We start from the raw sequence: 25,702 nt of genomic DNA on the forward strand, positions 1-25,702 counted from the left end.
GCTGTCCACCCATTTATGTCGTTAGTCATTTTATCAAGTGAGTGCTGCAGCCTTCTAGATAACATTTCTCTGGTTCTTCTCTGAAAATGTATTCAACATCTTTTATTTCCATGTAGTATCTTCCTATTTCATTGTGTGCCATGTGTCATACAAACACCTAGGAGGAATGGAAGAATCTCCTTGATTGGTTGGATTTGACTCTATCCATCTCTTAATTTTGTGCTTCTTCCTATTAAAATCCAGTGTCTGCTAAGTCTGTTTCTTCCAGACTAGAGCATCTCTTTCTGTGTTGAGCGTATGAAATACAGTGTTGAGCTCAGTGCACATGAAGAAAACGGAAACAGACATAGAGTCACTGTTGAGGAAGGAAATGTCTCAGTCGTTCTGATAGATGTGGACGCTGCTCTTGAGTGCTACAGCAAATCGACAAGTGGTGCTGTCCTAAATATCATTACCATGTGGGACTTGAAGCCATGGCAACAACCTTTTTTCCTGTAGTTTTTGTAAAACTAGGAAAGAAACCCACTGGTCTGCCTTTCACTCCGATGTATCTTGGAGAAACATGTTGACTAAGTCACGTAGCTCCTGCATAGCGGTCCATTTCCTTTGTAAAAGCAATTCTTGTTTACTACATAGTATTAAGAATCCAGTTCATGTTACTGCCGATCTAGCTCGTTGGAAACACCTTTTTCCAATGAAGGTGTTACACATACGGCAGGTACAAGTTTATCAAAGTTTCAGATTTCTCTCGAAAGTCTTGTTCCTGTCTTTGGCAGCACATGCTGCCAGTTGTTTTCCTCCAACTGAAGAGCTCACGTGGCTCTGGGGTTGTTCTCTCAAAAGGAGTTAGGATACTGAGATGGTTGGTGAGCATTCATACAGCTGGGTGTCGGCATGAGAGGGGATTATACAAAAACATGCTATTAAAACATTAATAAATTCAAACTATTCTCGTCAAACTAATAAAACATATGCAAATTTAATTTATAGTTAGATTTCCTTTTTTGATGAAATCTTTTCTAATTTTATAAGCTTTTACAATTTTTGGAAAGAAATTGAATCTAGGTGTTGTTAAAAATTGTGCCAGGCTCTGCTAGTCCCCTTAGGAGACCTTGCCTTGGAGGAGGTGGGAATGGAGGGTGGGTTAGGGAGAAAGGCTGGGGGCAGGGGGAGGGAGGACAGGGGAGTCTGTGTATGTAAAATGAATAGAAAAATCTCTTGATTAAAAAAATATGACTTTAAAAGAAGTCTCTTCATGAGGTATATACCACATATAGAAAACAGCCCACGTAGATCCTATGCTTTATAGTAAAAGGAAAAGCAGCTTGTCATCGGTAATTATCTTGCATTTAATCGTAGACTCTGTAATCGTGGCATTTATTAAGAATGCTAACAGTGTACCATTTGGTGGGTCTTAATTGCCTTACTTTCAAGCTTAAACCTTTGCTCAGGTAAACTCTAAATAGAAACTAAGATTACAAAACATGAAGAGGTCAGCCATTGACTGGCCCGTCGCCCTGATGCAGACATCAAGATGCACCCTCATAACCTGAGACTTCTGGCCGTTTTAAAGTCCATTTTTCAAGTACGGAAAATGAGGTCCAGAGTGAGGGGCTTTACTGAGATCTGTTGGTGAGCATAACACTAACCAATCATTTGCTGTGCTGGCAGTGTTCTATCTCCAGTAACAAAACCAACCAATACGTTATGGCCAGTCTATGAGGATTTAACATTGCTTATGCTAAATTGTCTTGTAAATGATAAGTTATCATTTATTTGTACATTTGACCTCTTAGTTCTTTCGTGGGAAAAGTGCTCATTACACACCATGTGGTTTTAAGTATTAAGAAGGAAAACGAAACAGCAAGATGCGAAGGCATGGAGGTGCCGTGCAACTCGGGCCCGTAAGCAGGGCGGGTAAGGTGGGAGGGTGACATTCATCACTCTGAGGAAACAGGCTTCTAAGCTTCCTCCAGTATCTGAAAGAAGAATGTGCCAGACCAAGGAACAATTCCAGGTAGCTGAGGCAGAATGTGCATAACTGTGAGCAGGAAACCTCAAGAGGCTTTGAGGCTGGAGATGGTCGAAGATGAGGAGGTTGGATAACTGCAAGTCTTACTTGAGTGGTTTTTTTTTTTTTTTTTTTTTTTTTTTTTGGTTTTTCGAGACAGGGTTTCTCTGTGTAGCTTTGCGCCTTTCCTGGGACTCACTTGGTAGCCCAGGCTGGCCTCGAACTCACAGAGATCCGCCTGGCTCTGCCTCCCGAGTGCTGGGATTAAAGGCGTGCGCCACCACCACCCGGCCTTACTTGAGTTTTTACAAATCTGTTTCTTTATTACTGAGACAATTGCCTGCTCTCAGTTAGAGGCCTCACTTAAATAATGTCAAGCTTATCTAGTGTTTAACTCCTCTTGCCAGAACATGCTGCTCTGATTACCTTTTGGCTGTGTCACTTGAGAGTCCCAGTACTAGGACAGTTGAGCCAATGTCTGTATGTTCTGTGAGGTTGCCAACCCTGAGTGTCCCCCACATGGAGCTGTGGTTGGAGTCAACTGACTTGCTGTACCATGAAATTATTTCAAAAACTATAAAGTGCTCTGGGGCTGTTATTCCAGATATGAATGGCCTGAGACTCAAAGGTGGGTTTTGGAGGATCTGGCAGGTCACTGTGGGACCCGGGCTTTCTGTAGCAATTACTGATAATTTCAGAGTACACATGACCATTTGCAACATTGCAGAATCTGTGGTGTGACTTCTTTAGATGGTGTTATAGATCAGAGCCATCATGGCCATTAAATAAATGTTTTAGAAACGTGCATTAGTGCATGGCAGTTTAGCAGATACGTAAGTAAAATCCATTCTCAATTATCCTTTCAAGATGTGACCATCTGAGTTCTTGTGAACACATGTCATCATGCATGTGCCATGATGATTGTCTGTGCACCCAAATGCTGAGAACCCGTGTGAAGAGAAACTGACCACGGGGAGCCAAGCTGGCTTCTTTTGATGTCAGAACCACTTCTCAGTGTGAAATGACTGCCATTTCCTCCAGAGGTGCTGCACGTGCGATGCGTTTGCAACTGCCAGGATTGGAGGAGAAGCCGTTTGGTTGTGCAGAAACAGAATGGGCTTAAACAGGGTTTGATTTAGTTTGGTTGGTAGCAGAAGCATCATATGACAAGTGAACATGCATAGAATCTTTGGTTCAAATTAGAGAACTTTTTAGGCACATGGAGGCAAACAGTTTTCTGATGAACACTGGGAATTAATTTTAGACAATTTAAACTTTCAAAATTCATTTAATATTATGTATGCTGAAATACTAGTTTCAAATGTAAAAGCAGTCTGTATTTTAACATGTTAAATGCCAGTCACTCGTGTGTAGAAGGCTATTTGACTTTATTTTGGTAAGCAAAGTTGAGGCCTTCCTGCAGCCTTGTAGCTCTCCGTAGTTTATGATATTATAAGCGTTTGAACTTGTGAAGGTTTGTAGATTAGGGTATTTCTTTATTACTGGAGTGACATGCCTGAGGCATGCTGAATATGTAATGAACAGAGGTTTATGTCATGTAGGCACAGACGCTCTAGGGATGCTGCTGGCATTGGTTTAGCTCTGGTGAGGGTCTCTTGACTGTGCCGCATTCTGATAGGAACAGTTGGGTACGGAAAAGATCATGCCATTAATGCAAGGCCAGGGAAGAGTAGGATCCCACAGTTCCTTCCAAAGGCCCTGTACCAGCAACCTTGGGACCAATAAGCACCTCAAAGGACCAGCCTCCCCACCCAAGAACTTTTAGGTGGCAAACAACGTCCAAACCATAGCAGAGGTTTGTTCTGGTTTGGGTTTTGATGGTATTTAGTTTTCACTCAGTATATTGCACATGTTTCAAGGTCACATTCAGCCTCCTGTGAAACAACTCTGCATTGCCACCAGCATCAACTGTGCGTTGCTTCTTCCAGGTAGACGTAGCTGCCATTGAGAATGAAGAAAATCGCTGCTCTCTGTTCACGGAGCTCCTAGAAGCTAGTCACGATGAGGTCGAATTTCAGCACCTGATTTTACTCTTGCAAGCTTGGCCACCTATGAAAAGTGACTGTGTGTAAGTATTAAGATAAGCTTAGCCTAATTCAACATCCTCTGTCTGGATGTCAGTTTTGAAAATGTAATGTCTTCAGCAAAGGCAATGAAAGAAAGAAAGAAAATGTGTGTGTCTGTGCCTGTGTGTACTTGCACACACACATTAGTGCTTCAGACAGTCCTTTATATGAGGAGCATATGTTCCAGGCACTCTGAACATGTGGATAGTGCCACACTCTGTCCTCTACCATGTGTTTTCCCATATATTTTCCTGTACCTCTCTGCACAGATTTAATGTTTTTTTTCCATCTTAGCTAAGTGCTTACTATGTACTGTAGCTGTGATTTTTCTTTTTTTTATTTAAAATCTTTTCTTTTTGAGAATTTCATACCTACATACAGTGAAATGATCATTACTATCCCCCATTTTCCTCTCAATCTGGCCTGATATCCCGCCAACATGTAGGAGTCTGTGGGAGTTCAGCTCTGACCTGCTCCCACCTTTTGAAGGGTTTTTAGGTGGAGGAGAGAGGAATGAGGAAATATTAGGTAGAAAGATAGACCTAGGCAAGGAGGAGAAAGACAGAGATACGGGATAGCTTCGGGAGGGCCGAGTCAATACCTAGCTGCCCAGAGCTTTATTCCAAAGGGCTTTTTATATTATGCAAAGGGGAGAAGCAAAATACCTACCCCTTGCAAGATCAAAGCACACAATACAGCCAAGTGTAGACCCTCCAAACACCTGGTAACTACGCCTGTGGTCCAGTCATCTCATTATCCAGCTCTGCTGGGTAAAGCAAGTTCAGATTCTCTGAATTTAAGTAAGGTCTCACTAGGAAGCCTCTATGGGCCACCACACCAATATGCCCCTTCCCAAATTCATCTCTTTTTTTTTTTTTTTTGATAACCCACTAAGTTAAGATATTGATGTCCATATATACATGGATATGGCACTCTCTGCTGCAGCATGGGAATCTATTGGTAGCCACATCCTTGGTAAAAAAAAATAAAAAAATAAAAATAAAACCCATCCCCAGTGACCATCCATAGTTCCTCTGTAAGTGGTGGGACCTGGAGCTTGCATCCCCTACTTATGCTGGTGCTGGCCGGCTTGAGCTTGCGTGATTCTTGTCGAAGCTGGCATTTTGCAGCACTCTTCCCCATTCTCTGGCTCATATCCCTCCACTACCACTTTGCCAATAGTCTCTGAGCCTTCATAGTGCTGGGTTAACATAAATGCTCCAATGAAGTGTATGCACACTATCTCTTATTCTCAGTCCTTTGACCGGTCAGTTATCTCTCCATTGGCTGCTTTCCACTGCAACAGGAAACTCCTGTGGCCAAGACTGAGAGCAGCCTAGGTCAATAAATACACATGTGTGTATTTAGAAGACAGTTTGACAGGATGTCATTTAGCAAAATAAAAATAGCAAGTTATACTCTGGCTTCTGTGACCTCCCCAGGCATGGGCTTTTGACCAAATTACAGTACCAGGAATGAATTTTATGCCTGATAATTTCTGTTTAAAAATAAATGTGTGTTGTGTTGTGTTTGGGTGTGTGTTATATTCATGTAGGTAGGTATGCATACCAACATGAAGGCCAGAGCACACCCTAAGGGGTCGCTCCCTCGACACCCTATTGCCTGAGACAGACTGAGCCTGAAGCTCACGGCTTCATTCAGGTTCCCAGTACTCACCTCTCTCCAGGCCCTACTCCTGGGTTACAGACACACACAACCATGTCAGCACCCTCCTCTCTCCAGCCCTACTCCTGGGTTACAGACACACACAGCCATGTCAGCACCCTCCTCTCTCCAGCCCTACTCCTGGGCTCACAGACACACACAACCATGTCAGCACCCTCCTCTCTCCAGGCCCTAATCCTGGCTCACAGACACACACAGCCATGTCAGCACCCTCCTCTCTGCAGCCCTACTCCTGGGCTCACAGACACACACAGCCATGTCAGCACCCTCCTCTCTGCAGCCCTACTCCTGGGCTCACAGACACACACAGCCATGTCAGCACCCTCCTCTCTCCAGCCCTACTCCTGGGTTACAGACACACACAGCCATGTCAGCACCCTCCTCTCTCCAGCCCTACTCCTGGGTTACAGACACACACAGCCATGTCAGCACCCTCCTCTCTCCAGCCCTACTCCTGGGTTACGGACACACACAGCCATGTCAGCACCCTCCTCTCTCCAGCCCTACTCCTGGGTTACAGACACACACAGCCATGTCAGCACCCTCCTCTCTGCAGCCCTACTCCTGGGTTACAGACACACACAACCATGTCAGCACCCTCCTCTCTGCAGCCCTACTCCTGGGTTACAGACACACACAGCCATGTCAGCACCCTCCTCTCTCCAGCCCTACTCCTGGGCTCACAGACACACACAGCCATGTCAGCACCCTCCTCTCTGCAGCCCTACTCCTGGGTTACAGACACACACAGCCATGTCAGCACCCTCCTCTCTGCAGCCCTACTCCTGGGTTACAGACACACACAACCATGTCAGCACCCTCCTCTCTCCAGCCCTACTCCTGGGCTCACAGACACACACAACCATGTCAGCACCCTCCTCTCTCCAGCCCTACTCCTGGGCTCACAGACACACACAGCCATGTCAGCACCCTCCTCTCTGCAGCCCTACTCCTGGGTTACAGACACACACAGCCATGTCAGCACCCTCCTCTCTGCAGCCCTACTCCTGGGTTACAGACACACACAGCCATGTCAGCACCCTCCTCTCTCCAGCCCTACTCCTGGGTTACGGACACACACAGCCATGTCAGCACCCTCCTCTCTCCAGCCCTACTCCTGGGCTCACAGACACACACAGCCATGTCAGCACCCTCCTCTCTCCAGCCCTACTCCTGGGTTACAGACACACACAGCCATGTCAGCACCCTCCTCTCTCCAGGCCCTAATCCTGGCTCACAGACACACACAGCCATGTCAGCACCCTCCTCTCTCCAGCCCTACTCCTGGGTTACGGACACACACAGCCATGTCAGCACCCTCCTCTCTGCAGCCCTACTCCTGGGCTACGGACACACACAGCCATGTCAGCACCCTCCTCTCTGCAGCCCTACTCCTGGGCTCACAGACACACACAGTCATGTCAGCACCCTCCTCTCTCCAGCCCTACTCCTGGGTTACAGACACACACAGCCATGTCAGCACCCTCCTCTCTCCAGCCCTACTCCTGGGTTACGGACACACACAGCCATGTCTGCACCCTCCTCTCTCCAGCCCTACTCCTGGGTTACAGACACACACAGCCATGTCTGCACCCTCCTCTCTCCAGCCCTACTCCTGGGTTACGGACACACACAGCCATGTCAGCACCCTCCTCTCTCCAGCCCTACTCCTGGGTTACGGACACACACAGCCATGTCAGCACCCTCCTCTCTCCAGCCCTACTCCTGGGTTACGGACACACACAGCCATGTCAGCACCCTCCTCTCTCCAGCCCTACTCCTGGGTTACGGACACACACAGCCATGTCAGCACCCTCCTCTCTCCAGCCCTACTCCTGGGTTACAGACACACACAGCCATGTCAGCACCCTCCTCTCTGCAGCCCTACTCCTGGGTTACAGACACACACAGCCATGTCAGCACCCTCCTCTCTCCAGCCCTACTCCTGGGTTACGGACACACACAGCCATGTCAGCACCCTCCTCTCTGCAGCCCTACTCCTGGGTTACAGACACACACAGCCATGTCAGCACCCTCCTCTCTCCAGCCCTACTCCTGGGTTACAGACACACACAGCCATGTCAGCACCCTCCTCTCTGCAGCCCTACTCCTGGGCTACGGACACACACAGCCATGTCAGCACCCTCCTCTCTGCAGCCCTACTCCTGGGCTACGGACACACACAGCCATGTCAGCACCCTCCTCTCTGCAGCCCTACTCCTGGGCTCACAGACACACACAGCCATGTCTGCACCCTCCTCTCTCCAGCCCTACTCCTGGGCTCACAGACACACACAGCCATGTCAGCACCCTCCTCTCTCCAGCCCTACTCCTGGGTTACGGACACGTGCCTGGTTTCTTATGTGGGTACTGGCGATGTGACCTCATGTCCTCAGGGCCTTATGTTTGCAGGGCAAGCACTGTTACCCACTAAGCCATCTCCTTAGTCTCCCGTGGTGGTAATTTTGCAGTTCAGGGTGCAGTAGAACTACTGTTGAATCTTGCTCCTTCCTGGCAGTTTCACAGGTGGTAGATTTGTTTCTACCACAGGTCTTGGCAATGTCAACACACAGGTTTTTCCCCACAGTTGATAACTTTGCAGTTGTCACGTAAAGGAGGCACTTTCTGGCTTCCCTTTGGCGTGTCGGAGTCGCCACTGTCTCTACTCTTTCCGTTGGACTAGCGACCGCTGACTAAGTAAGGGTTAGTTAAGTGTGGGCACTCTGATACTATTGACAGTCAATTCACAGAGGTGGCAACTAAGTGACTAACAGAAAGAAGGAACCATCACAGCATGGGTACGCTGGACCACCGTGCAATTGCTTATGGACTTTTCCTTTTCGTGTTTTTTTGGACTGTATTTTTCGTGGGTAACTGAAACCACAAAAAAAGCAAAATTGTGGATTAAAAAAGATATATGTGTGTGAGAGATCCTTATTTGACTTCTAAGGCAATCTAAAATGTTTCTGATATATTGGAGTATCTTTCTATTTTTCCTTGTACCTAAACTCAGTTTTCTTCAGAAGTATCATGCAATACATCATAACCATGTCTAATTTATTATGTGAGCACAATAATTTTGTTCTGGTATTTTCACTAGGAAATTTCTTGCCTGATTTTTTTTTTAACAAAGCTTACAGTGCAACCTTGAGAATTCATATGGAACAAATAATTCCCATTTATTAAATACTCACAATATTGAGCATTTAATTTACATACATTACCAATCATTCACAAAACAAATACGCAAAGGTAGTTTTACCTGATTATGTAGATGAAGGAATTGAGTCTCAAAAGCTAGTGACTTCACGTTGCACATTGCTAGCGAGGAGACAGACTTCTCACCAGGACTGGCCCCATCGTAGGCTTGGGTTCTCTCCTCTCTGTCCTGCTGAGAGATAGGTGGGGTACCTGCCTCATCCTTGTGCTGTTGGCCATGTGACTCACCCCTTTCCTTTGGGAGAAGCAACCAGGTTTCCTTTGAACACATCACTGCCTGTCTGAAGCTGCATTTCATTGGTAGAAAGCATGAGGCCCTGGGACCTGCTCAAGTCTGTTCACTCCAATACTGATCTCCTTTAGTAATCAGTGAGCGATTCTGCCCTAGGCCAGCAAACTTTCCATATCTTGGAATGGGATGCTTTCCCGAAAATGACTCCCCTGGAGCAGTTTAGGAGCAGGAAAGAACATCTGGGAGAGACTCTTGGCCTGAGTCCGAGGGTGGGACTGTTGGGAACTCCTGAAGCAATCTGCAGAGAACGTCACCTTATGTTTGTTTGTTAGCCAGATCCCTTTAGAAAGGAAGAGGAAGCATGGCTCAAGTGTCTGTCATCTGGGACAGTGGTGACATGCTGACTGGTGTTCTAAACAGTGGGATTTCACCCAAACTGTTTAGTTTGGGTTTGCTATCTTTTAAGACAGAGTCTGGTTATGTAGCCCATGCTGGCCTTGAACTAGTGACCCCCCAGTCCCTCATGTCCTCCCAGGCCTGGCTGTCACACCAGTACTGCTCAACCGTGCGGCCTTCCTTGTCTCTGTGAAGTGCTTTCCCAGGGTCTTGCTAAAGCTACTCAGGACATGCAATTGCTTGGTAACTGCAGCCTCCTGGGTCTTAGGCAGCACTAAACCCCACCAGAACAGAGAGTGAGAAGTAAAGAGTACTATTGGCAGTCCGACCATGGGTCAGAATTTGAGACCGGGTCTGTATAGGGCTCAAGAGCTTGAGCTCTCAGGAAGTCTAATGTCCCAGTGCTGCCCACTGCTTGTTCATGCCACAGTGGCCCGCACATCTTCTCCATGTCATCTACTCTACAGGATAGGCTAAAGGAGCACATTATGTACTCTCAGAGTGTGAGCCGCCATAAGCACTTCATTCCATCAGTGGGATTTTTTTGTTGTTGTTTTAATTCAGTATAGTTGTGAGAGAGTTAATCACCTCCAATGTTTTGCACATTTCTCTGTGAGGAGCAGCACAGCCAGCAATCCATGGGTGAGACTGTCGACTGTGATGCTGACCAGATGTACAGCAGAGAACAAGCGGGAACTGGGGGATGAGGTGCTGAAGATGTGCCGCTCTCTGTACAACACCCAGCAGAGGCTGCCCGTGGAGGTGAGTGGATGGGGCGAGCGGCCGGCCTCCCGGGGCATCCATTTTCTTCGCACAGCCCTCTGGTCTAGGCAGTTGCAGTAGCTGTCCTAGAACACTTAGCTTAAGCAATTCTAGTGAAGGCCAAAGGTGTGTAAAGGATCAAATGAAAGAAAGCAGGACTGAAGGATGTCCCGAAGGTGTTCTCTAGTTTCCAGCACTCCGAAGCATTAACTTTTATAATTACAGGGCATAGACCAGTGCAGTTCCCTCCGGAGGCCTTTTTAATGGCCAGTCCTAGTTAAAGGAACCCAGTAGCTCAGGTATTACCCGTCTGAACCAGGCTGGTTGTACCCGGTCACCAAGTAAGCACTCTGATCCTTCCTTACTTCATTGTGTCCTTGTAAGGAGATTGGATAGCCACAGCTGTTCCTCTCTGTACCATACAGCAGAAACTCAGCCACTTCCACTTTGACCCCACGATTGAAGTGTCGTACGAGTATGTCTAATATGTACAGCATAGAAACATTTTGTATATTCTCTTAGTTATAGTAGCCTGCTGTATGTCCACTCAGCAGTATACTGTTTGAGCAACTTGTATGTCTTAAATTTAAGCATTTGGATAATGGCATTGGCTTTGAGTTTCCACCAGATAGGACATAAACTTGAAAGCAGAATTATAAATCTGATCGTGTAAATCCTCAATGTGATCACTCAGGAAAACCACTCTTGCTATGAATGAACATTTAATGGATTGTTTTCTAAATTTTGGACTGAGCAAGTATTTTTATTGAATTTTTAAAGACTTACTTGTTTAAAGAACTCCAACCACTGGAGTGATAGAGGTGTTCTATAAAATATTTAAAGTGCCAGCACCTAAAACGTGTAGTGTAGTGTGTGTTTGGAGCTGTGTACCATGGCCCTCTGGTATCAGCTACATGTCTACATATGGTCTGTGCTGCTGGATCACAGTGTGCCCTGATGGTATGAACCTGGCACAGTGATCTCATCATTGGGACAAGTTTCAACACTCTGCAGAGAGTGAACTCCACGTGGTTTAACATTTGCACCAAAGTAAGTATATGCAAACACCCTTGCTTTCATATGAGCTGAGATGGAGCATGTGTAATCGGGACCAAATGCCAGGGTTGACTGGAGCTGTTCTGTTGAACTGAATGCCGTTAGAAAGATCTTCCTTAGGCTTTGGCAGTTCTCTCTCTCTTCGGCTGTGTGTCCAGCTCTAAGGGCTGGGCTGCTGCTCCGTGCGGGTTCCAGTCGCCACCACTCTCAGATCCGGAGTTCTCCTTGAGGTGGGAGGCGGGTGGATGAGTCACTGTTTCCGAGTAGGCTGTGACAGTCTCTCTGTTTCACTTACCGGAGTGAAAGGTAATTAATGAAGGGGCGCTGTTGCCACTGCGAGTTCACTGGCTCCTTAAGCTCGGTTTCCTCCCTCATGTTGGGCATGCGTATAAAAAATGTGCCTTGCATGTCATGATTACGGGAGATTAGTAGATGATAAGCATTATTTTTATTGTTAAATATGCTCAGTGAAAAATTTAAAGTGTTACTAGGGAGAGAACATAATTATTACAAAATAAAAATGTCTTGAATTTATTTTACCACATTTCAAAGTTGCTCAGCTTAATCTCAGAGCTCCATAATAATTTCCTTCACTGTGGTGCTGAAATTATCCACTACTCAGTTACTTTTATTCTGCCCATGGCTAGTGACCCGTGCCCAGTTGTGATAGGGCACTGAGGTGGCCCCAACCCTCCCCTTGTCCCTCTTTGTCGTCACCTATGAAGCGTGATAATTACAGTTTTTCTTTTCACCATGACTTGTCAGAGCACCTTTTTTGTAGTTTTGTACTGTTCCTCATTATACCTGCTTCCTTCCAGCCATGGTGGTTTTCCCATGGAAAATCACCAGCAAATGGAAATCACTGCCTCCATACGTCGTGTATCCCACAGTTTTACAAGTTGTGGAGGCTGCTTCTCAGCCTGCGTCCATGGCAGTGTAAGAAGTCTCCTCAAGAGCTGAGGATGTGTGGGATAAGGACCACAGAACAAGACCATGGTGTTCATAGAGCTACAGCTCTAAGTTCCTGCTGCTTGTTCGTGACTCCGCAGGAGTTTGAGCCACAGAGGCTGTAGGCTGTAGGCTGTAGGCTGTAGGCTGTAGGCTATAGGCTGTAGGCTGTAGGCTGTAGGCTGTAGGCTGTAGGCTGTAGGCTGGCTAAGCCCGGGTTGGGAACCTCAAGAGTGGTCATCCTTCCTCACAGCTGAGCTGCTTTTGGCAGTGCCAGGAGCTTGGTTTAGACTCTCCCATGACATCCGAGCTATTCCCCCTTCTGCCTGCTTCCTCCTCACCCTCCTCTCGTTAACAGGGCTAAAAATGCCTTCTTTAAGGTTTTTGGAACAAAACAAATGACATGGTGTGTACTAACGCCTAGCAAGTATAGCAAGTGGGTGTTTCAGGTCAGAACCCCTGAGCCTCTAGTGGCGGTGATAGATGGAGGCACATTCGGCAGCCAGAAGTCCAGCCTAGGCCCAGCCGGACTTGAGCAGCTCTGGAGAACAGGAGTCCATGAATATCCCCATGCGCAGTCCAGCCTTCACCATGTGACATATCAGAACCTACCACAGAGGGAGCAGTCACCTCCTCTGCATGTGTGAGCAACACACACTTGCTCACACTCCCTCTTCAGGCTCTGAACATCGTGGACAGTGATGTTCTGAGTCCACACAGGTTGTATAAAGGCAAGAAGAGTGTCAGTGGACTGGGCTGACTGTCCCCTTTCTTGTCATGTTAGGTCCTGACTGTCTGAACTGTGAGGTGTCAAATCAGTGATTTCGTGGTTCTCTCTGCTGCTTGGCCTTCTTGCAGTTCTCTGTGTAAATCTCTTGACTCTTCTCTCGCAGTACAAGCACTGGAGAAGACGCAGCATGTAAAGACTGAGTATTTGGCCAATAGCTTAGCTAAGAGACTATAAATTTCTAAGTGGATCACATAAACTGGCATCCTCTGTCCTCACAGACCTTGCCTGGGCCATGTGCTATCTGTCCCCATCAGATTACATATAGGCAAGTCTGTAGGTGTATTCATTTTCTTGATTAATGATTGGTGGGAGGGTGCCACTCCTGAGTCCTGGGTGGTATAAAAAAGCAGGCTGACCTGTCCAGTGGACCATGCTCCTCCATGGTCTCTGCTTCAGTTCCTGCCTCCAGGTTCCTGCTCCAGCTTCCCTTTATGATGGACTGTAAGCTTTAAGATGAAGTCAACTCTTTATTCCCCAAGTTGCCCTTGGTTGTGGTTTTATCACAGCAATGGAAAGCAAACTAAGACACCAGCTATTACTTGTCTTCTCAAATGGTATCTGTGCTAGTTCATAAAATTGCCATTTAAAGCTACAGTCAATGGCGTCTAGACATGAAATGCCGAGGCTCTTTGTCAATTAGTGATAGCGTATTGAATAAACAGCAGACATGAGTGCTAAGAGAGACTCATTTACAGATTTTAAGATGGTATGTACCATGTAACTTTGGAATAGATGAAGCATGGCTCACCCCCAGAGGGGAGCACATAGACAAATGCAGAAATACAGGACAGAAGATAATGAAGAGTACAGTGGGATGTGGGAAGGAGGCTAAGCTGGGCCAGTCAGAGGTGCCTGTCACTGTGCGTCTCTGTTCTTGGGGAGATGTGAACCAGTGTCCGCTTACCCCAGATAGGGAACCAGCAACAGACCAATGTAAGCAGAAGGCTGACATCCAACTTGGTGAACCAGTGCGTTTTATTGGGGTGCTTACAGGAGTGAGGGGTCGGGTCACTCACAGAAGCAGAAATGAGTCCCGGACAGCTGCATTCCTAAAAGCCCGCCCCAGTGGGTGACAGTTCATGAAGCAGGAGCCCTGGCGCGCACTGCTTAGCTTCGGGCAGCTCACCAGTTTGGAAAGCGTCTCATTCAGTCTGTCATCATTATCATCTCGTCTTGGAGTGATGGACAGGGATGCTGAGAATGCCCTGTGTTTGAGTTTTCAGTGTTGTCTGTTCTGCTGTTGTGGAGTAGCACAAGAGAACAACAGCCCCATGCAGGGCTGTGATCCTTCATTCTTTTTCCAAAACAGCCTTGCTTTAATATAATGGGGCCGCACTCGTCTACTTCTTGGTCTAGTGTTCAGTTCTGTGTGTCATAGCTACAGTCAGGACACTAAAGGTGACCAGCTCAGCGGGCAACACAGTTGTGTGTTTTCTGCCTCTTTGTTGAAAAGGATTGTCTTCTGTTACTTTATTCAGAGTTCTTTTTTTCTGGTGACAGGTTCGGCAAGTAGAATAAAAAACTAGGAATAAAATTCAGGTCTACCTGTGGAGATCCACGCTTATTCATTGTTTTGAATCACAGATAGTTTTCATGGTGATGGAGTATCTTAAATATATCAAGAATTCCATTTCCTTTAACATTAGAGTTTTAAGCATGTTTTAAAAACATAGTCTTTGCTGATATCCTTTGTCTCAATAGGTAAGAACTAGATATTAGCATTATTAATAAATAGTGTGTAACAGCTGCTGTGAAGTCTGTGCTGTATGCTTAGCACTATACATTTATATTAATTATCAGGTACACAACAAAAACCGCAAAACAAATACAGTTGCCTCCGTTTTACTTATAGGGAAAACAGGGCTCTGAGAATTAGAAGAAGTTGTAGCACTAGATCTGCATAGTGAGTGTGTCCTGCCACTCAAAGCAATATTATACACAGATGTCTGAACACCTGGAAAGATGGCCACAGCTTACCAGGAGGGGAATGACATGGTCAGTAGCCCTACTCATACTTATGCACACACACACACACACACACACACACACACACACACACACACACATACACACACACACACACACAGAGTAAGTACATACATGCACAAAAATAACCACACATATATAGCCACACAAAGAAAGAAATATGAATACACATATAAACACACACAAATACATACACACACGTATATGCAGACAGCCACACGTAAGCACACACATACACACAAATATAAACACAAATGTGTATACACACATACATACATATATGCACAAACATAACCACACATATGTACACACACACACACACACACACACAGAGGCGTGTAAAGGTGTATCCAGAGGATGCAGCACAGGCTTCACTGTGTCCCTGAGTGGAACTCACCTCCTCCGTGGTTTCAGGGTGTGAAGGAGCTGTGTCTGCTGCTGCTGCACCAGTCCCTCCTGCTGCCGTCCCTGAAGCTGCTCCTGGAGAGTGGAGATGAGACGCTGCAGGCCATGGCCCTGGAGCAAATCTCAGCTGTCACCAAGGTACGCCCCTCTGAATTACTACTGTTCTTGTTTCAAAAGTGAATGGAGTGCATTTGTCCTCTTTAATAAGAGCCGTGATTAATCCCCAGCTACCTGATAGACAGTATCTCTGACTATGGCAGCCACCTCTGTTCAATCCAGGCAGTGCACACTTGGACTCATAGGCAGTCGCTGAGCCTCCCCCATGAACCGCACACACAGAACAAAACATTTCTGCAGAGAAACAGCATCAGTGGCAGGAACCAGCAGCCCAGGCGCCTTCCACTTGGGATCTGGGTCTGGGAAATTTGACCCGGCTTGAGACTGGCTTCTGTCTCCCAGATTGTACGTGGTAGATGCTCACAGACAGAAGCATTTCCCAGCAGCTGCACTGCCGCCATCTGAAGTCGAGAGCTGCCGTCCTCTGGAACCGGAAGCAGGGTTTGGGCTTGAACACAGATGTGCTTACGTCACGTTTGGAGATTCCTCCACAAGGCCAGTTGTTGCGTGATGTTTGAGGAAAGCAGTGATCTCTTTGCTTTTGAAGATGCACAGTTTCCAGTTAGATTCCTTAGGCTGTGTTGTAGCCAATTCACATGGAATGATCCTTCCCAACCCCTCCTGTGCAGATATCCTTGTTTCATGTGGGTATTGTGTGCACATTCATGTACACACAGACACAGAAGCAAGTGTACTCTGTATCATTTTACTATCCTTGATAACTCCCCATGAACACAGTGTCTTCTGGGAACCAGAGAGAAAGGCAATTCTAGAACAGAGGTCTGTGCTGGCCACAGAAGACTGCTACGATATAGATGCAAAGATGTCATTGATAAAACGTTTTGTTAATGACAAAACCCCAAATGCTACATGAATTGGATTTGGCAACAGTCCTTGAAGATCCATTGCCTTCTGTCAGCTGTATTCTTTAAGTACTGTAAGCGTGTTTGCAGAGACTTTGGAATGGTTGTCATTATCACTGATGCTGGCGGGACCTTTGGGGATGCCAGACTGAAGTACTCAGGTTGTTCTGTTGGTAACCTCCTTTCTCCCTGCTGATGGGAATGTTTCATGGTTTTGTAACTTCATAAGAATTGGGAATTATACTGGGCGGTAGTGGCTCATGCCTTTAATCCCAGCATCCGGGAGGCAGAGCCAGGCGGATCTCTGTGAGTTCAAGGCCAGCCTGGTCTACAGAGCAAGATCCAGGACAGCCACCAAAAACTACTTAGAGAAACCCTGTCTTGAAAAACCAAAAAACAAAGAATTGGGAATTATAGTGAGTTTTTTATTAGCCTGTTTTTTCTTGTAAATCCAGGAGATGAAGAACAGAGATGGATCTGAACAAAACCAGACTGTGATTCTCCAACATGTTCTCCCCCCGAAGTAGCTTAGTCTCTGTTTAGGTATTCTCTCTAAGATGTCTCAGGGAGTAAGACCGTGACAGATTATACTGACCTCTCCATCTTCACCCTTCTCCTGTTACACTCCTGGTTAGAATCCCATCTCTCATTGTAAAAATTCTTCATTTCAAATGCATCTGTCAGAACTGTGACTAGAGCAGGGACCCCAAACTACTAAGTCCCTCAGCACCCCTGAAGACACTATCGGAGTGGGAAAGTAAACGAGAACTAAATGGCACTAGCGGGCCTCCATGAGGAGGTCCTCGGAGCTTGTGGAGTGCTGCTTCATGCTAAGACTCGGAACTGAAAACTGCTCTGTGCACTGTGGGCAGCGGGCCTGGGGCTGTGAAGCCAGGGCCAACCAGCTGTGCCCATTGTGCTGGAAACGAAAAGCCACAAGTCTAAATTGTGTACGTGTCTCTCTCGATATGTGGAGACAGTCTCGTTTAGAAATCCAGTGACGAGAGTCTACCTTAAGGTGAGTGTATATTAGAACAGCCTGCGTCCTTAGACATGTTACATGCTCTGAAAAGCTAAAAGCTAATAGACTCTCTCACTTTGAATTGTTAAAGTTTTTTTTTTAGGTTCAGTTGTAGGAAATGAACAGTAAGGTCTCTGGTGCTTGTCACCCATCCTTCCCAAGGTAAAATTTGGTGTAACTGCAGTAATCACGACCGAGATTGTAAGCATTGACATGGCCTATTGACCTTTTTCATAGTTCACCAGTATCCCACACTTGTGTATGTCTGGTTCTGTGACTCCTGTGAGAACTGCAGCTGTGAATCATGGTGTCCTGTGACACAGGTCTTCATTCTGTCCTCTGTAGCCTCAGAAACCTTGGCAACACAATCTATTCTTCATCTCTGACTTTGGTTGTTTCAAGAGGTCTGGATACATGAATGTGCAATTACTGTAGCCTGCCGCTGTTCTCCAGCCCCGGGAAAGGGTCATCTCACACATCCCCAGAGAAGGGCATCAGCAGGCAGGGCTGTGTGCTGCTGGCCAGCTGTTTTCAAATCGTCCCTGGTGGTTGAGTGGGAACTAGAAAACCTGTGCTGCTTTTTGTGGTTCTTTCCTTGACACACACTCTGCCCATTAGGAAGGGCTAAGGTTCATCAATAACTTTAGTTTTCCCCTTATTGGTTGTTGATCGTAGTTCCTGTTGGCATTAAAAAAATAACATCTGGCAAAGAGATCCTCTGACAGCAATTGGTCCACACAGTGCACAGATCTGAAAGGAGAGACGCCCGCACTTGTTTGCTAGGAACATGTATTATTTCGCTGTTCATTATCGGATGCTGACAGCTTTATGGCTGCTTGCACTTATAGGGAAGACGCTTAAGTGCTGCTGGAGCTGGCTGCAGCTTTCCCTTCAACGGCAGGACCCCCTTCTCCCTCTAAGCGCTGCTGGAATGGCATACCTCTAGTCTTTAGCACGTGACCTTATACAGATAGGCAGAAGCCTCTCTCCTGAGTAGGAAACAGTCTTTCCTGACATGGTATTGTCGACTAGTCAAAGCCCTTTGTGATAGTCTGCTGGGTGACTTCTCCGTCAGTCTTGGTGATATGAGAGCTTGCTCACAGTACAGCACTGGCCAAGAAGGCTGTTGCTTGGCGTGCTTGAAGTTGATTTCTAGGTTCTCTCTATTCAGGTCAAAATCCGCAAACACGTTTCAGCAAAGGTAGCAGATGTATTTTACTAGTCTTGTGAACCGAAATCTTCTCTGTTTACTGTTCCAGATGTTTGGTGGCTCCTGCTCCTCACTGTGTCCTCCTCTGGTGCTTCCCAGTCCCTCTGTCCCCCAGACCATATCCCAGACCTCTAGTATAAAAGAGTAAACCATATTTCTGACCTTACAAGGGCCTCCCTCCTTTTACGGTGACTACATCTTTCAAGCCCCACTTGTCCCAGATGTGACAATAAGAACGTTCCCTATCTCTTCAACAACACTTCGTCACTTAATGGTCTGGGAAGTGCTGTTCCGCTTTCACAGGTGAGACACTGAGTCACACAGCCAGTGAGCGGCCAGACCTAATGTTGAAAGTCATGCTAAGTCATTCTGCTATGTAAGTTACCTCCAAAGAAACGAGACTGTGGAATGGCCCTGACGTGTGGAAATGTCAGCACTGAAAAGAGAGAGAGAGCTGCCCCTGAGTCACCCAGCTGGGCTTTGTTTGTAAGCCTCTCATTCACAGCGCTAAGGCCTAGCACTGCAGGGATGGACTCTTCCCCTACCACAGGACACTGCGCCATTGGGAGCCCCCTAAACAAGGCTTACACCCTTGATCATGTGCATGTGGACCTTAGTCCTGCCCTGGGGAATGACTCGGTGATTCAGAGTGAGTGGGGCCCTTCTTCCCATGGCAGTCCTTCCCAGGTCTAGCCAGTGTGATGCTTTCATCTCAGCATCGAGGCACCAGAACCTGGCATCCTGGGACAAGTGTCTGAGCTGAGGGAGAACCTTTAAGGTGCTCAGAAGAGTCTTTGTGGGTCTGGAAGCTCCATTCAAACCAAGGATCATGTCACCCCTCTTTGTCCTCTCTAATGCCTCAGTGTCTCCAAGTTTCTCCCTAGGAGGAGTCCCTTTCATGCTTTGGTATTGCCTCCTACAGCCCCACCTCAGGCTCACACACGTGCCTTCTTGTTTTGCTGTGTTGCGATAGCACGTACAGGGGGTGAGGGGCTTCATGACCTGCTCTGCGTCTGCAGAGCCCTTCTTTGGGCTTGTGAAAAGACTTTTGGGTTTGGTTTTGGTTTTTTCTTCTCAAAGTGTTTTCAGAACAGTTTAGTTGGGTGGCCCAGTGATGGAAGTAACCAAGGGAGCACTTTCCTACCTAGAAGTAAACAGTGTTACTATCGCTACTACCCTTCCAGCTCTGTGGTGGGGCCATCTTTGCTCAGAAATGTGGACGTGTGGACTTCCGTGTCAACACAGAAGTCCCAGCACGGTTCCTTTCTCGCCGTCCATGGTTCACAGCCGTGAGGCTGTCTTGACGGCAGAGTCTGCAGCAGCACCTCACAGGGCCTGGCTGCTTCCTCCCGTGCCGAAAGCTGGTTCACTCCTCTCTGAACCTATTTGACTTCTGAGCAGCCAGTCTGGAGCAGCCCTGTTTGGTTGACCTATGTTGTAGACAGGAGTACTGTGTGCCTGTGTGCTCAGCCCGATGCCGGCTAAAGAGGGAAGACATTTATTTGCAGGACATACGTAAAGATGAAATAAAATGTCATCACTCTTTAAATGAAGTATCTCTAGGACAGAATGAGTCAGAAACAGCAGTGAATTGGAGCCCCACGTCTGGCACCTGACTTTGTTCACAGCCACGACCAGGCTCGAGTTTTCGAGGGTCCTCTCCCCGTGTTGTTAGATCATAAAGCAGATGGCTTGGCCAGGGTGTGTTAGATGTTCTGCCGGAGGTAGAACTCTTGGTCTGCTGAGGAAGTGGAGTCGGAATGTCATGTTCAGATACAGGATACGGACATTATCATGCATGCATTTTCATTTGAAGTGTACACTTGTGTTGCTCTTCTTCTGCAATTGTAGGTTAATATTTTAATAACTTACCAAGTATTAGTGTTATGTGAAAAAGAGGCAAATGTCCTCCCTAAAGTAAACGGTGAAGCATTAGTAATGATCTTCAAAGTCACTGAGATGAAGCCCTGTACAGATTAGGCTGCTGGGATACAGCTTACCTCCTTACTGTAATTATTCTTAGCTTGATGGAGATCCGTAAAATCAAAGGCTTTCTTTCAGAGAAGGCTCATTAGGTATTGTTTTGAGAAAGGAACTAGAGATAACTTTAATGGTTGGAAGTCAGCAGTACTCTGTGTCTACATCTATACATTTCTTTCCCAAGATCTGCAGAGTCTTAATTAGCCTCAAAAACTGACCACCAACATGAAGACACAGAAGAGAGATGAGTCTTTCCCCTTCTAGAAAATTCCTTATTCCCATTTGTCTGCTGTTATAGCTGCAGCTGAACTGCACACCAGGCATTGTGCAAGGCACATGGAAGCTTGCATTACTGTCATGCCATGGACACAGTGCCTTTCTCATATGAAAGTAGTGTCCAGAGAGACTGCTTTTGCAAGGCCTTACAGATGTTTAGTAATGGACCCAGGGCTAGAAATGATCTCTAACTCAAAGGACTGTCTCTCACTCTAAGTCATTTGTTTAGTGGGAAATCAACTAACCCTTCCAGACTTGTTCATGCTTATATCACAGCCAAACTGAGACCCAGAACAATGGACTATATTTTTCCCTTTGAGCCCTTACCACACCAGTTAAGCCAATAGCAAGGATATATGATTTTCTGAGGCTGTATACCAAAGGCAAAGTCAATTCCTAGAGAACTTAAGACTCATACTAAACATATTTTAAAAGTCAGAAAATTATATACAAACGCTTCTTTGAGAACTTAAAACTTAAATTTTCAAGCAGCTAAAGAAATTATAAGACAATAACTGATTTCCCAACAATATAAAATATAAAATCTCTATGTCTATATCAAAATATAACAAAAGCAGAATTACAAACAGTAAGACAAAGTGTCCGTTATAGTGAAGCCAGGGTTGACAGATACAAAGACCCCCAAGTTCTGTGAAATGAGCAGAGGTCCCAGTTCTCCCTCAACAACAGCAACAAATGGTGATAGGAAATATGTGGGGGGAATTAATTCTGTAAATACTTGAATCCAGAATAAAGCAGCTGTGAGTACCATTGCCTAGTCCTAAATTAACACATTGTTTTATTTAATTCTGCTGACACACCCACATGATACCACCACTACTGTGACCTGGCCGTTTGTCCCCCTTACATACTTCAGACAGGTTAGACACATATCTTTAACAGAAAAGGGTTCAGGCGTCACAGAACAGTTCCCCAGGCTGGACGGCCTCAACAGCAGGGCCTGCTTTTCTTACACCTCTGGAGATGAGCAGTCTGAAGTGAGGATGATGGCCAGCTGGTTTTCCTCTGAGGCCTCTCTCTTTGTCGGGAGGTGGCTGTTGTTGGATGTGTGTGTGTGTGTGTGGGTGTGTCCCCGTGTCCTCAGCGTTGGCTCTTAAAAAGGCACTAGTTGTAGTGGAGTAAAGCCCACTCTGGTGCCTTCAGCTCACCCCTTCGCCTTTATCGCCTCTTAGGAGGCCTAGTCTCTAACTAATCCTACTCACTGCCTGCAGTCCTGGGGTAGAGACTGAGCACCTGTGCAATTTTGGAATGCAGAAAAGGAACACAACACAGTTCAACTAAATACTATTTCTCCTAGAGATTTATAGTATGGGAAAAAATAAATAAAGAAGAAATATGTGCATGAAAAGTACCCATTGTACTTTCAATAATCTGTGTTTAAAACAGCTGAAAATTTATAGCAGAATTAAATAGTGGTGACATCTTTTCAATAGTCTATTTTGCAGCCATTAAAAATTTTGGAAATAAAAATATGGAAACCATAAAAACATTCTTAGAACTCTTAGTGTTATTGAAAAGACTAATATCACATGGTCCCTTGTGAAAAGACTGTCAGTTCACAGCTTCTGGAAGGGAGTGTGGGCACAGTCTTGCTCTCCTGTGATCCCAGCTTGGAGGACTGATTTCTTTCCCAGAGTATTTTTGTTTCCTTTTACTTTCTAATTTCAAGGATAAGAAGTGGTTAGGATACATAAGGTGGAGAAACAGAAACTGCCCTCTGTAGTAGACAGCAGCAGATCATTAAAAGCTTCAGTTAGAATTTGAGACAAAAGCTTTCTGAGGCCTGCCAAGTTAACACGATGTGGTTAATGCCTAGAGTGTTGTGGGCAATGTGGAGTAAAGAGAGTCTGGCTGAGATGCACTGATGAAAGACAAACAGGCGTGCGGAGAGACACTGACCTAAGGCTGTGGCTGCTCACTTCCTTTCTGGCCGGCACACTTCTCTTTGAAGTAGTTAGAATGGACCAGACAAAAGCTATCTCTGTCATTACTCTTACTGTAAGTGTGTGAGAGGGCACACAAGCTCCAGAGCACAGTGTGGAGGTCACAGCACAACTTTTGGGAATCCACCAGGGATGGAACTGAGGTCATCAGGTTTGGGAAGCAAGCCATCACCCACTGAGCCATCCCATCACCCCTCCTCCTTTTCTGCTTTCCAATATGGCCCTGAACACACTATGTAGCCCAGGCTGGCCTTGAGCATCTGCTGTTTCTGTCTCCCAAGAGCTGGAATTGCAGACTCAAGCCACCATGCTCAGCTTTTGTTTGTTTGTTTGTTTGTTTGTTTGTTTACTTTTTCATTCTGTGTTTTGTTCCAGATGTATACAGAATAATTGTCTCTACAGTATTTTCCTTGCAAATCACAGTTTTGAAGCCATTCTGTGCTTCTACCCAGAGGGGCAAGAACAGAATTCCCCAAGCCTTTCCCTACTCTCTGCCCATGACTCTTGGTCTTGGCTCTGTCTCTTTCTGGGGACATCTCAGTGAGGAACACTGTACTTGAGTAGGCCTCTGCTCCTCCTGTTCTCTCCCTGCCAGGCTGTGGGCAGCTCCCAGGAAGGCTGGGCTCCAATTACCAGAAGCAAGTGTGATGGATATCAGGTCTGAACGAGCAGCAAGAGAGACCAACTTTGGCAGAGGAACTCTCTCTTCCTTCAGCTGGAACTATCTAGACACCCCAACCTTGCACACTCACCTAGGACATCTCACTCGGCAGCCTGGACTCAACCTTTCATCCAGGAACTTGATCTCATATGTGACAGGGGCCGCCCGGCATGCAGCTGCTCTCCTGAAGGCTGAGAGTCTTTACTTTGAAGGGTAAACCAGAAAAATGACATGTGAAGTAACCCAGATGGCGTGTGCTTGCACATGTACTCAGATAATCATGTAGAGTGAGACAGTAAGACCTATGCCTGTGGGGTGATTCATTTGTTCACATCCTTATTCCACAAATCTTGGGGTGCTACCGTCCTATGGCCAGCCACTCTGGTTATGGGAGCTGCATGAGTAAACACAAGCTCTGGAGTCTCCACCCTGGAGGGGCTGCTGATGTAGAAGAAAACCCAGAACGTACAAACTCAGAGCTGAGCTGCTTACACAGACCCACCACGAAGCGCCCACACAATGTTCATCTATTACGTCAGGATACAACAACCATAGCGCAGTCCTGTGGAAGCTGAGAACATTTCTCTGGAGATGTGCATGTGGTGGGAGGTGCATGCAGGAGCTCCATGGGATTAAGATTCTTGCCTGACAAGTTTGAAAAGCAGGGTTGGGCTTGGGAGGGTTGGGTGGGGTAGAGAAACCATTAAATACTTTCCTAGGTCAAAGTGTTTGTGTAAGAATTTGGGAAGCACAAGCCAGATGTGGTAGTTTGTACCTGTAACCCCAGCACTCCAGAGGCTGAGATAAGAAGGTTGCTAGAGTTCCAGTTTTAGGCCAGCTTGAGCTACATGTGAGACTCTGCCTCAAAACAAGTGTGTGAAATGAAAAGCCAGAGAAAGAGCCCTGAGGATATGGAGATGCATGGATAGCAGCATCCAATGCCCTAGGGATCGATTTGCTGCCAAGATAAGATCTTTATCACATACTTAGACAGTTTATAAAGCTGTGACAACCGTTTACTGAAGTCAGCTTATTTGGCCATTTAACCAATGTGAACTGCACTGGGTAGTGAAATAGAAAAACTATTAAACCCTTGTGTCCTCCATCCTTCCCCTTCAGTAGGGGGAGCAGACGGGTCATCATAGCATAGCATGAAGAGGTGTGTATCAGGTGTGTAAGGAGTTTGGAGAAAGGAACAATGAGCCTGGCTAACAGCTTTAGAAAAGGTCACAAGAAAGTGGCCCTGGAGCTGATGTTTATGTCGGGATATGAACAATCCTGACACACTGTCAGTGGAGCCCATAATTTTTATGATATGGGCTTTCTGCTTTCTGTCTTTGCTCCAGTAGACAGTGTCCTCCTCTTTAGTACCTACTCTTCTTCATAATAGGCAGGAAGAGCATACTGAGTAGAGTTTTGTGATATAGTTGATCTAATTAATTAATTGACTTTGAAATGCCACATCATTTTTGAGGTCCATACACCCACAGTTAAAGCACGCCATGACGCAAACAGAACCAGCCATGCAGCTGTCTCATGATGCCGGATGGCAGTAATGATTTCTAATACACTGTCTACGTTGACTCAATTCCTTGCAAGACAGAATAATAATCCAAAACAGAAAAAAAAAAAAGTAAACAAAGTGGCCAAGCTGTGGAGAACCATGTGTAGACGTGAACGATGAGACCTGCGTCCCCCACAGGCTTCAGCGAGAACAGCTTCAGCCCACTGTTTGTTAGTATTTTCCTGCTCACTCACAGCAGAGCAGGAAGAAAGGCTTTCTTACCCTGGAAAGATTTGTCTTCATGTGGCTCCACATTTAAGAGAGAACTGTGGTTAAAGAACATACAAAAAAGTCAAAGGAAATGGTAGATGTGGTTGTTCGGAGCTCGGACTTTGACGTCAACACTGTGGCTCTACAACCTACACAATATTAAGCAAACCTTTCTTGCACCTTAATTTCCTTATGTTTGAACTGAGACATGAAAGTGCAGTTTTCCTTGGCTGAACTGGAAGGGGCTCCTAGAAGTGC

At 46.2% G+C, this 25,702-nt stretch overlaps 1 protein-coding gene across 2 annotated transcripts in view; it reads left to right on the forward strand.

Annotated features, from left to right (window-relative positions):
* Nbas (NBAS subunit of NRZ tethering complex) overlaps nt 1–25,702 on the forward strand; it is a 280,100-nt gene that overhangs the window by 253,706 nt on the left and 692 nt on the right. For both annotated transcript variants that reach the window (XM_059248639.1, XM_059248640.1), the window contains exons 49-51: nt 3,961–4,100; nt 10,255–10,393; nt 15,588–15,716. In XM_059248639.1, the coding sequence (XP_059104622.1) occupies nt 3,961–4,100; nt 10,255–10,393; nt 15,588–15,716 (408 nt within the window). The remainder of the gene's footprint in view (nt 1–3,960; nt 4,101–10,254; nt 10,394–15,587; nt 15,717–25,702) is intronic.

Source organism: Peromyscus eremicus, chromosome 22 (assembly GCF_949786415.1).
Source record: "Peromyscus eremicus chromosome 22, PerEre_H2_v1, whole genome shotgun sequence".
NCBI lineage: Eukaryota > Metazoa > Chordata > Mammalia > Rodentia > Cricetidae > Peromyscus > Peromyscus eremicus.